Source organism: Gorilla gorilla, chromosome 3 (genome assembly GCF_029281585.2).
Source record: "Gorilla gorilla gorilla isolate KB3781 chromosome 3, NHGRI_mGorGor1-v2.1_pri, whole genome shotgun sequence".
Classification (NCBI taxonomy): Eukaryota; Metazoa; Chordata; class Mammalia; order Primates; family Hominidae; genus Gorilla; species Gorilla gorilla.
The window spans coordinates 140,165,352-140,178,286 of record NC_073227.2 but is presented as its reverse complement, the minus strand read 5'-3'; the positions used below and the strand labels follow the sequence as shown (position 1 = coordinate 140,178,286).

The window sequence follows — 12,935 nt, the reverse complement described above, 5'->3', positions numbered from 1 at the left end:
GAATGTCTTCAGATGGATATAATTTAAAAGGAGACTAAGTCAGAAACCCTAGATTGTCTGCTAACTATACCACTGTCAAGATATCGAATCTTAGACAAACTGTATAGCCATTCTGGACCTCAGTTTCCATATCTTTAAGGTTGTTCAACTGATCATTAATTAAGTCACTTTCATCCTAAAATTTTATTTGATTTTAGCTTTAGAAAATTATGTTTCTATTTTTAGCACCCTAATATGAAATAAAGGGCTGTTTATGACACACCTTATCTCTTTTACTAATATGAGTTTGTTTGGTTATGCATTCTGCTTGAATTTTCTTCAGAAAAAAGTCTTAATTTATTCTTCTCCCTGTCCAAATAGGCTTCCCCTAAACAATACACATTAAAAAGATTTCATTGAATTATAAAGAAAAGTAAGCTAAAGTAACTGAAAACAAGTTTTGAAACATTCTGTAAAGATAAGTGTGCATGTATTTGATAAGATGCGGTCAATGGCAAATCAAGTTCCCAAAAGTTAATATGGAAGAAGTCCCTCCAAAGCTTTTAGAATCTTGGGTGTTACTTTGATAAATAAGAACTAGTACGAGTTCAGAGTTTGGGCAGCTCTTTCTACCATAATGTGGATCAAATACTACCCTGTATTGCAGATGTGGCACCTCAGATTTATCTGAACTACTGCTTCATTCTTCCATTATCAATCATCAACTCAGTCCTTGTTTCAAAATGTCTTTTCCTAAAGTATCTCTTCTTATTCAACCTCTCTGGCATCCATTTATTTCAGACACTCAACTTCCTAGCCCTGCAGGCTAAAATATCCATCACAGTATCTTGTTTTTTAGAGACTGGTCTAAGAACTTGCATCAGAATCACTTGGAATGCTTGTTAAAACATGTCATTCTCTAGACCCCACACTGTAGACAAATACTGTCCAATAAAAATGTACGAGTCACATACATAATTTTAAATGTCATGGTAATCACACTGAAAATAAACTAAAAAGAAGCCAGTGAAATCATTTTAATAATATATTTTATTTAATTCATGCATGTAAAATATTATTTCAAGATGTAATCAATTAGAAAACATATTAACATAATACTTTATATCCATTAGTTTAAATGTCTTTGAAATCTGGTATTTTACACTTGCATCATGTTACAATTTGGATCAGCATACTTCAGGTGCTTAAGTGTGGCCTGAACCAGTTCTGGGGAAGGTGGAATAAAAGCCAGGAATTTACAAAACACACAGGTAATTCTTCCACATGATCAAGTTTGAGGCCACTAACCTAGACTGTCCTGTACACAATCCATTCTACAACCATTACTGAATTAACATTTGAAAAAAAAAATGCCCCTTTAATTATGTCAATCTTAAGAACCTAGAAAACCCTGGTACCTCCAATTCAATCAACACAGATAGGTATTCACAGTTCTCTAAAAGTGACCTCATTCATCCGTCCAACCTACTCTTCAATTAGAAAATGTTTTGGATTCTTACATAAAGCTTTCCTAAGCAAATATTCATTCATTCAACAAATATTTGTTGAGAACCCACTAAATGCCATCATGGATCTTACAGGTGTTAAAAAAAATAAAATAAAAATGGAAGTCACAGTTTAGATATACATCAAGACCAACTGCCCATAACCACATAAACCAAAACTTAAGTCATTCTGATTTCCCTGAAATGCTCTAATCATAAATATAAAACATAAGCTTTACATTTTTGTTAGTATGATTCCGTGAAATTAAGCCAATCAACTGTAGACAAATCAACTTAAACAGCTGTCTGCCCCCCCCCCACCAAAATCTTAATGTATAAGGACCAATAATGGAAAAGCTCAAAATGCTTCCTCCTTTATCCTTATAAGCTGTGCTGTTACTGGTGAGTGCAAGCTTCTTACCACCCTTCCCACTTGATTTGAAGTCTCCTGGATTCTGATCTGTACTTTTTCTATGACAATAAACTTTTAGATTCATCCTAATTTTATTTTTGATACAGGAAAACAGACCAAGTATAACACAAACCATTACACAATTTTTTACAATAAAATAAATGCTCTGAAATAGCACTATGAGATGCTATGAAAATACTTCAGAGAGGTCCTTATACAGTCTGAAGGGCCAAGGAAAATGTCTTTAAGCAAAGTAACATTTAAGTTAAGAAAGGGTGTGAATATAATTAGGAATCTGAGCAGATAAAATGAAATTTCTAGGTAGAGAAGGAATATACATTATGGAAAGCACTAAGGTGGAAAAGAACATGGAGGGCCAAGTTACTGAAAGAAGCAGACAGATGAGGAAAGTAATCTGATAGGGGGCTTCCCAGGCAGGCAGAAACCTGATAAAGCCAAACTCATGAGCTTCCAATTTTCCTTTAAAAAAAAAAGTATAAATATTTAAACCAAAGTAGACTACAAACTCCTCAAAAGACACAGAGCATTCCTTCTAAACCTCATGTCTTATGTCTCCTCATAGAGTACAGATATTTAGTACTTCCTCTGTACATAGAAAAATCGTAATTATGCCAGCCTTTTAATTTCTAGAATTTCCAGGTTATACTAACAATTATGTGTAGCTTCAGGTAACTTAAAAAGCACATTATCATGAAACTCGAGAAAACCTTTCCTAAAGTGCTGAGTTTTAACATAAAATTCCTTAGAAAGAGAGGCAGTTTTTATGTGGAAAAACATGGGCACCATGGTCTACCAGCGTGATGCCAAATTCTAGCTCTACCCAAGCTCCCAGTGGAAGGGGTGAAGGACATCCAACTCCCTTGCTTCTTTACTCCTCACTTTCCCTGACATTGTTCTTCATATCAAAGATTGTGATTTATACACACACAGAGATTTAAAGGATTTAAGGAAAAAAATTTTACTGGGTCAAGTCAACCTGTTACCTATCACACCCATGCCTTACTCTTCCAACTGATCGAAACATGATATACAACGCTGTACAGGCAGAATTCTAAGCTAGTTCCCCACATTCCTGTCCCCTAGAGAGCGCATCTACATAATCCCCTCCCCTGGAGTTTGGGTAGAACCTACAAATATGAGCAGATATCACTTCTGGGACTAGGTTCATCAAAAGGGAGATCTGACTGAGTCTGACTTAATAAGGTGAGCCTTTAAAAGGGGCTGGGGGCTCCCGAAAGCCACGGAGATGGGAAGTGTTAGAAGGCCTGTGAAAGGTCTAGCTGACATACAGCTGGCCTCTGGCCAACAGCTGGAGAGACAAAAAGGGACCTCAGTCCAACAACCACAACGAAATTCTGCCAGAGGGCTTAGAAGGACCCCAAACCTCAGATGAGATCCCACTTGCAGACCCTTTGATTTCAACCTTGTGTGACTGAGCAAAGCCGTCAACTATGCCACGTCCAGACTTCTGACCTACAGGACTGAGAAAACGAATAGGTGTTGTTTTGAAGCCACTGATTTGTGGTAATTCGTTATGCAGCAATAGAAAACTAACAACACTCAAGTATTTCTCATATAACGTCCGGCAGATATGAAAGTTTTTCAGGCGTCATTTTACAAATATCTTCCTAGCTGCTTTAAGAATAAATTTTTCTCAAACTTGACATGAACATTAATTGTGCAATATCTCCTTAATAATTCTCACCCTTTTCAATGAAAAGTCATTGAGCTTGGTGAGTCAAGATTCACTGAAATATTCTTCAATGTTGATGGGCCTCTTTGGTGAGGTGACCTTATTCCTGAACTGCCCCCTAAGGGTGGGCAGGGTGGACAGAACGCAGCCTGGACTTCCGGACGCAGCCCCTTACCGCCCCGGACTCGCCTACCCCTCTGGCCTCTGAGGAGTGCCCTAAGCCCAGGACAGACGTGGAAAAAGGGCAGTAAAAAGGATGCAGTTCTTCTCTTTAATCCCTAACCCAATTTCTCGGGAAAAGCCGCGTTCCCACACAGAAGGCGAACCCTGTAAAGCTGTGGCTTGGCTGCCGCGCACGCAGTCGCTTTACGAATTCCCAAAGCATCTAGCGGAAGTTTAGACCGTTCACTAGGGGTCACATGGGCCACTTCGCGAGCAGCTGGCGAACAGTTCCTTTCAGTTTGAAAGTATCTTTGAAACTCGGAAATTGTGCTCCTTGGTCTTTCAGTTCATAAGCCTAGAGAGTGGCTACTGAAATTGGAATCGTCATCTTCTTCCCTCGGCCCCAACTAATAGACCACGACCAGAAGACATACCCTAACCTACACCTACCGTAGTGTCACACCCGGCACAGCGCGACCAGGTCCACCAACTGCGCCTGCGCGAACCGGCCGCTCCCGCGACATCGCAGGAAGGCTGAGAGAAAGGGCAGGTCTCCGCTCCGTGGGGCTGGGCTTAAAGGCTCGTCGCGCCTGCGCAAAGGGCCTGACGACGTGCTGCGTCGTTACTTTTGAAACGCTTGGCGGGGAAGTGCTGTTGGAGCCGCTGTGGTTGCTGTCCGCGGAGTGGAAGCGCGTGCCTTTGTTTGTGTCCCTGGCCATGGCGCTGCAGCTCTCCCGGGAGCAGGGAATCACCCTGCGCGGGAGCGCCGAAATCGTGGCCGAGTTCTTCTGTAAGTTCTCGCGCAGGCCAATATATCGAGGGGAACGGAGTCGTGACGGCTCAGCAGGCCCACAGCTCGGCCTCTGATACCAGAGAAGTAATCTGGGGAGAGGCGGCTGCAGGCGCTTCCTCCAGACGCGTTGCTAACGTGGAGCTGCAGGCCTGCGTGCTGCTGGGGCCTACCTCGCGGCGTAGCCTCTTCCGGAGCGTTTCTTCGTTTAAGTGCAGATCCGTCCCACCTCCCACCCCTTACTTTCCGATACAGGACACAGTGTGACTGGGGTGGGCCCCAGTATATGCGTGTGTGTGTGTTTTTCTTTTTTTTTTTTTTTAACTGCGAGAGCACCCTCACCCTCCCACTCAAAGTGATTATTGGGCATGAGGCTGGCAGTAGACAAGACTTTGGGAACCCTTGTTCTCGAACAGGCCAGCTGCACGTTCTAAAGGAACCTGGCAGGATTTGGGAGGGAAAGGGGAAGATAAAGGCTTGTCTGGAGCACAGTGACTATTCAGTCAGTTGCTAACTCGAATGCAACAGCCTATTTTGACATCCTCTAGCCTCATAATCTGAATTTGGACTTGGATTACAATGAGGTGAAATTTGGCAATAATAAGTTGATACACTTTGGCTTTTTTGTGTGTGTGCCACATGAAAGCAATTATCTTTTTTACTTAGAAGCAAGACTTAAGGATTTTTAATGCCACTTTGTACCTACTCTGCTTTCAGCAAGATACACGTGTGTTCAGTCATTTATAGCTGTATAGCCTAATGAAAATATAGCAACATCTAAATATATTTTATTTTCCAGAGTTATGCAGTGATAATGAATTTTCTGTAACATTTCTTTTGCTTGCAGCATTCGGCATCAACAGCATTTTATATCAGCGTGGCATATATCCATCTGAAACCTTTACTCGAGTGCAGAAATACGGACTCACCTTGCTTGTAACTACTGATCTTGAGCTCATAAAATACCTAAATAATGTGGTGGAACAACTGAAAGGTATTTTAATCATTGGAAACAATTTGAGTCTTGCAGATTTTCTAGCATCTTAAGCAGTCATTTTTCCGCTCTGCACATAGAAGTGTACTGACATCTCAAATATATTTTCAATTGAGAGGAAGAAAATAATATATGAAATGGAAGAAATACACTCTTCCCCCACTACATTGTGAGTGGGCTGAATATTTTGATGTTAGAAATCTGATATGGCTAAAAAAATAGTCTTCATCAACTCCCTTAGAAGTGGCTTTTGCAGTAAATGTGGCCAAATGGAACAGGTTGGAATTTTACATAATTATAATGGTGTTCACTATCCGAGACAATATACACTACATATTCTCAATATAATGTATTAATTTTCTGTAACTAATTAATTTTCTGTAGTCTAATGTTATCATTACATTAAGATCAAGGAAATCAGATTCAACCAGAGAACTAAACTTCAAAAAGAGAAAAGATTAGCTACTAAATAACAGAACACTCACAGTTTTTTTGTTTGTTTGTTTTTCACGTATTTCTATTTGTCTTTTTCAAAAGTTCTGCCAGTGATTCAGTAAGCCTTTTCTGTCTGAACACTCGTTTTTCTTTAGCTGAAGACATGGATGTTATTACCTGTTGGGTGAATACTTGTTCTTCATCGATTTCTTTTTCCTTTCTAGAATTCCTGTTAGTTTTTCTTTCATGTTACCCTCCACTTAGGATTCTCATTTCTAATTGTTCAAGTGTTTCTCCCATTTGATCTTCTAAAATTTTAAAAAGTACTACAGCGGCCATCTTTTTTTTAAATTTAGAAATTATTTCTTTTGTTGTTGACCAGAAATGTGTCTTTTTTACCTTTTTTATTGCATTTTTACTAACCCATTTTTAATATCGCCTTCCAATGATGGCCATGTGAACTTTTTTAGCTTGGTAACTCTCTTTCAAGCTATACTATCCTCTAGATAAACTGTTAACATTGCCTTGCCATTTATGTGTACAGGAGGGGAATCCCACAACAACCTGTGGATGTCAGGTCTCAAATTAACAGGCAAGGGAAGATAGCCCTGTTGACATTTTGGCCTGGGTATTTCTTTGGTATGGGTGCTTTTCTGTGCTTTGGTGTGGGTGCTTTTCTGTGTGTTATAGAATGTTTACCAACAGCTATGGCCTTTACTCACCAAATGCCAGTAACAAACCCCCTTGCTCTGACAACCAGAAATGCCTCCATGTATTATATTGCCAGATGTGCCCTAGGGGACAAAACTGCCCTTGGTTGAGAACTTCTGCTATAGTAGATTGGTATTGTCAAAATAGCAAGATGAGACCTCTTTTGGTGTGGGAATAGACCTCTGTTCTCAAGTGTACACAGGAAAGACACTGATAAGAGTGTCCACCTCTCCCAGAGTTGCATCCAAAATTGGGGGTCAGGAATAAATCATCTATAGTGATTCATAGGGCTGTACTCAGGTCGTTCGGCCTGGAACCTCTAGACAACTATGGATGTGTGTTTTTATCTTAATTTGCTGGAGAAGCAAGCATTGCCTAAGCCAATGGTTTTTAGGTTGTCTCCTTTGAGACTGCATTAATGACATTTTACCTTATTTGTGTCTAGACCTTCCTATTTAACTTCTCCCTTTTATTTTAGTTAAAGTGGAAAAATTGCTCTTCCCTAGAGACAAGTTGTTCTGTTTGTTTTTTGTTTGGAGTCTCACTCTGGCACCCAGGCTGGAGTGCAGTGGCGTGATCTCTGCTCACTGCAGCCTCTGCCCCCGCACCACAGCCTCCCGAGTAGCTGAGATTATAAGCGCCTGCCACCGTGCCTGGCTAATTTTTATGTTTTTACTAGAGACAGGGTTTCACCATCTTGGCCAGGCTGGTGTCGAACTCCTGACCTCGTGATCCACCCACCTCTGCCTCCCAAAGTGCTGGGATTACAGGCATGAGTGGCTGCTCATGTTTTGTTTTGCCGGCCAATTGTTTTGTTTTGAATGTAATTTCCTCTAGCCTTTTTCAGGGTGTTTATCCTGTTCTTTCTTATATTTTCTGCTTCTGTGTTTTGATTTTAATTATCCCCATTGGTTTCATCTCTCCAGTTTTAAAGGAAGAGCAAATTACCACCCAGTCTCCTCCTTTTCAGAGTGAAACTAATAAAAAGTTGTTGATAAATGCCAGGGATCACAAGGCCCACAGGCCACATCCAACAAGTGGCCTGTTTTTTGCACTGCCCACAAGCTAAGAGTGTTTTTACACTTACAGGTTTGTTTAAAAATAAGCAACAGAGATCTTGGTGGCCAATAAGCCTAAAATATTTAGTAATTACTCTGTTTCTTTACAAAAACTTTGCTGACTCCTGAATATGCTGTTTCAATTTCCAAGATTACTTCAAGACTCAATCTGAGCCCCCGTTCTGTGTTTATAATTTCTCTATAGGTGATCTCTGACCTGTGTATAGCTTCACTAACAACCTCTGTGTAGTCAACTCACAAACTTACATCTATCCCAAGCCTCTTTCTCCAGACTCATATATCCAGCAGCTATATCTTTATGTAGCTATCCCAGAGACAATGTACACTCAAGCATACTAAAAACTAAATTTAGGATCGTCTCCAAGACTGATACTCTTTAATTCTCTTTTTTTCTCTCAGTGAATGACTAAACTGTCCAGCCAGAAATAAAAGAAACTTGGAAGCTGTCCCTGAATCATGCTTCTTCCTTACTATCATGACTAAACCCAATACATTTTAACCATGAAATCTCTTAAATCTACCTACTGCTCCATATCTACCAGTTTATCCTCCTACTAGCTTTCATTAACTCTTGCTTGAATTACTGATTGACTAACTAGTGTCTCTAGATCCCCTCTTTAACATCTCCAGTCTACTTTCCGTATCACAGCTAGAATGATAGTTTTGAAATACAAGTCTAATTGCTTTACATCCTGTTCACACACAGTAATGACTTCCCTGGTCTTGAAGTGTGTATTTTTTTAATTAGATGCACCAGGCTTTGCGTGGTCTGGCTCCTATTAATCTTGCAAGGATTACTTTGTTTTATTTTGTTTGTTTGTTTGTTTCTTGATTGCACTTGTAGTGGGCTGCTTCCAGCCCTCTATATGCTCTTCCCTTGGGAGTATTTGAGGCCTGTATCTTCTTTCCTATCCTTTTGCATATTTAATGCTGTTTATCCCTAGAGCTAAACTCAGACCTTTTCTGACCTCCCTGAGTGGCTCATATTTTCATTTTTTTATGCTCTCATTGCATCTTACATCTTTCTTTCATAGCAGCCATTACAATGATAATTTCTCATTTATTGGTGTGATGAGTAGATTAATGTCCATCTCCTATGCTTTTATCTTGGATTAGGATGAAACTACCACATGTTCAGTATTCTGTCCTCAGCACCAATTACTGTACCTGATACAGATACTGAGAATTTGAAAACAGAAGTTAGATTATTGATGGTGCAAATTTTCTTGCACATAGGAGGAGGTCCCAGATAGCAGTGGTAGGAATTTGCTGAGGATAGGGAGTGGGACCCGAGAAGAGAGCTACTTTATGATGCAGTGGACCAAGAAAGATGCCTTCCTTTTTATGTGTTGCAGATTGGTTATACAAGTGTTCAGTTCAGAAACTGGTTGTAGTTATCTCAAATATTGAAAGTGGTGAGGTCCTGGAAAGATGGCAGTTTGATATTGAGTGTGACAAGACTGCAAAAGATGACAGGTAAATAGGAATTACATTATTTCTACTTTGATATATTTTTTTCAAAACTTGTTTTTATTACTAATTGAGTTCTAATTATATTGAACTAGTTTTATATAAAATATAGTTTGTTTCTAATTTATATTTTCTAAGATATCCTCAGTCACCTATGGAAAAGAATTGTGCTCAGTTTAGCATATCATTGATTTGTATATATAATATAATTTTAACATAATTGCCTTTAGTCTAAATCAGTAGTTTTCAAACAGTATTTATGGTGATATATACAAAACTACACATGATATACTAGATGAACCATTTAATGAATTGTTCTAAGATATTTTTAACTATAAGGAATGATATTAGACTCACACAATTTAAGATGTAGCTCTGCTGTACTTCCTTTAATGCCATCTACTTCCTAAGACACTTCATAAATTTCTGAAGGTTCCAGACTCCCTGGAAGAGAAATGCATTGTCCTAGGCATGCTTTTCTATAAACTGAGAACCATTTCTTATAGTGAAATGTAGTTTGCTTCTGAAGGCTTTGGTGTATTTTAGGAAATTTTTAGCTTATAAAATAATTTGATATACAATTTAATGTTTTATTTGAGAAAATAGGAAATTAGACATTTAGGCATTACTAAAAATGCCAAAATGATTATACCAATAAATATTTTAGATATCACTTATTTTTATTTCAAGAGATGCTGAAGTTTCCCGACTTGAAGTGAGTGGCAAATTTTCTAGTCATCTGATACTAAATGACCTGACACTAAGACCAGCTCTAAAAGATGACTGGCAGGATAAATGAAGTAATAAGGATGAATGTTGTGCCTACTAGGTTGTAGGTCCGAAGGATACTTTCACTCACATTTTTTACAAACCTCCTTTCTCAAATAAGCCCTGCTTATTTGATGTTGAGAGCATTTAATCAGATAAATAATCTAACCACTATGTTTGAAATAATTTGTTAAGACCTGAAATGAATTAATTGATTTGATTTTTTTTTGACAGTGCACCCAGAGAAAAGTCTCAGAAAGCTATCCAGGATGAAATCCGTTCAGTGATCAGACAGATCACAGCTACAGTGACATTTCTGCCACTGTTGGAAGTTTCTTGTAAGTATTATACAACTTCTTGTTGAATTAAATTGATTGGCAAAAAGACTAAGCTTCTGCCATAATCACCCCTTTATTAAATTTTGTCTTATTTATCAGATTTATGTAATATAAATTGAAGGAAAAACGTTATCATGCAAAAGTAATGTATCGTAGTCTCCCTTTCCACAGGGAGACCCACAGTGAATACCTGAAACCATGGATAGTATGAACCCTATATAATGTTTTTTTCTTATGCATACATACCTATGATAAAATTTAATATGTAAATTAAGAGTTAATAATAAACTGGAACAATTATAACAATATGCTGGCATCACTATTCTTGCGCTTTGGGACCATTATTAAATAAGATAAGGGTTACTTGAACACAATCACTAAATTGCACAGAAGTTAGATACAATATTTTCTTTACTGAAATAAATGTTCATTGAGCAAAATAAATTAACTAGTGATTGGAGACCAAGCCAAATGACCTTTTCCAGCAGTGAGTGGTTCAAAATAGAAGAGAGGCAGCAAGATTAGTTTTACTTTTAGAAAATAATGTACTTCAATGATCTTATCCCCAATTTAGGTTCATTTGATCTGCTGATTTATACAGACAAAGATTTGGTTGTACCTGAAAAATGGGAAGAGTCGGGACCACAGTTTATTACCAATTCTGAGGAAGTCCGCCTTCGTTCATTTACTACTACAATCCACAAAGTAAATAGCATGGTGGCCTACAAAATTCCTGTCAATGACTGAGGATGACATGAGGAAAATAATGTAATTGTAATTTTGAAATGTGGTTTTCCTGAAATCAAGTCATCTATAGTTGATATGTTTTATTTCATTGGTTAATTTTTACATGGAGAAAACCAAAATGATACTTACTGAACTGTGTGTAATTGTTCCTTTTATTTTTTGGTACCTATTTGACTTACCATGGAGTTAACATCATGAATTTATTGCGCATTGTTCAAAAGGAACCAGGAGGTTTTTTTGTCAACATTGTGATGTATATTCCTTTGAAGATAGTAACTGTAGATGGAAAAACTTGTGTTATAAAGCTAGATGCTTTCCTAAATCAGATGTTTTGGTCAAGTAGCTTGACTCAGTATAGGTAGGGAGATATTTAAGTATAAAATACAACAAAGGAAGTCTAAATATTCAGAATCTTTGTTAAGGTCCTGAAAGTAACTCATAATCTATAAACAATGAAATATTGCTGTATAGCTCCTTTTGACCTTCATTTCATGTATAGTTTTCCCTATTGAATCAGTTTCCAATTATTTGACTTTAATTTATGTAACTTGAACCTATGAAGCAATGGATATTGTACTGTTTAATGTTCTGTGATACAGAACTCTTAAAAATGTTTTTTCGTGTGTTTTATAAAATCAAGTTTTAAGTGAAAGTGAGGAAATAAAGTTAAGTTTGTTTTAAATTTGTCTTAAAACATTTTGATACTGGTTTGGTGTTGATATAGTTAAATGGTAATTAGAATTGATTCAGCATAGCTAATGAATTCTTGTTCCTACGAAGTTATAGAACTTAAGGGTCCAAAGTCGAGTGAGTCTTGTGGTGTCTTCAATCTAATGGATAAACTTTGATCACATCCTGTTCATCTCATAGCAATAGACAAGGCTATTACTTCATCATTGTGAAAGGATAAATGTCCTTTGGAATTAGTCCAACAATTCCAGTTGAACAAGTGTTGATTTTAGTACTTTACTATACTCTTAGCCTTATTGTCAGCCTACTTTTCCTTATATATTTAAATACTATGCTTATTCCTGTGCTTTCATTAATACCCTCATCTGGTACATGCTTTCTATCCAGTTCTCACCTGTTTTTCCAAGGTCAGTTTAAGGCAGATTTGTAAAGTCTTCTCTAATCTCTAATCTAAATCTGACCTCATTTTGTAAAAATTCAGTTTATTAATGCTTATTATTAGACACTCTAAGTTCTTTATGTGTATTATTTAACCTTCACTATTTTTAAGTAATTGCACATAGTCTGAATCTGTTCATTCAGAAATTACATATTGAGCAAATACTGTGGATCAATGGCAGTTTCTGGGTTCTCAGTGACAAATTTGTAGACTCTTCATATCTTTATGGAATAAGTGGACCACTGGTGTTACCAAGCTAGATGATTTCAAGAAAAGTGGCAATTAAATGCTTCATTTGTATTTTGACTATTTGAGAAGTCAGACTAAATTCTGTGAAATCACTTTTTTTCCCCCCAAGATGGAGTCTTATTCTGTCGCCCAGGCTGGAGTACAGTGACGCAGCTCAGCTCACTACAGCCTCCGCCTCCCGGATTCCAGCCATTCTTCCTTCTCAGCCTCCTGAGTAGCTGGGATTACAGGCACGTGCCACCACACCTGGCTAATTTTTATATTTTTAGTAGAGAGGGGGTTTCACCATGTTGGCCAGGCTAGTCTTGAACTCCTGACCTCGTGATCTGCCCGCCTTGACCTCACAAAGCATTGGGATTACAGGCGTGAGCTGCTGCGCCCGGCTGAAATCACATTTTTAAAGGTTGTGTGTATACTCTGGTCATTTCAACTCAGCTACCATTATTAACAGGA

General features: G+C 38.0%; 1 protein-coding gene across 1 annotated transcript; it reads left to right on the top strand.

Annotated features, from left to right (window-relative positions):
- The first annotated feature begins 1,024 nt into the window (after window positions 1-1,024).
- MAD2L1 (mitotic arrest deficient 2 like 1) lies at window positions 1,025-11,798 on the top strand. The gene is made up of 5 exons (XM_004040331.5): window positions 1,025-4,562; window positions 5,410-5,556; window positions 9,137-9,257; window positions 10,254-10,357; window positions 10,932-11,798. The coding sequence occupies exons 1-5, from the start codon at window positions 4,490-4,492 to the stop codon at window positions 11,102-11,104; spliced, it is 618 nt and encodes a 205-aa protein (XP_004040379.1). The 5' UTR covers window positions 1,025-4,489; the 3' UTR covers window positions 11,105-11,798.
- The last annotated feature ends 1,137 nt before the right edge of the window (window positions 11,799-12,935 follow it).

Bases quoted from the DNA above. Each gene is read 5' to 3' on its own strand.
- MAD2L1 (XM_004040331.5), top strand. From the start codon at position 4,490: ATGGCGCTGCAGCTCTCCCGGGAGCAGGGAATCACCCTGCGCGGGAGC. The intron at 4,563-5,409 runs GTAAGTTCTCGC...TTTTGCTTGCAG, and splicing joins AATCGTGGCCGAGTTCTTCT to CATTCGGCATCAACAGCATT. The intron at 9,258-10,253 runs GTAAATAGGAAT...TTTTTTTGACAG, and splicing joins AAGACTGCAAAAGATGACAG to TGCACCCAGAGAAAAGTCTC.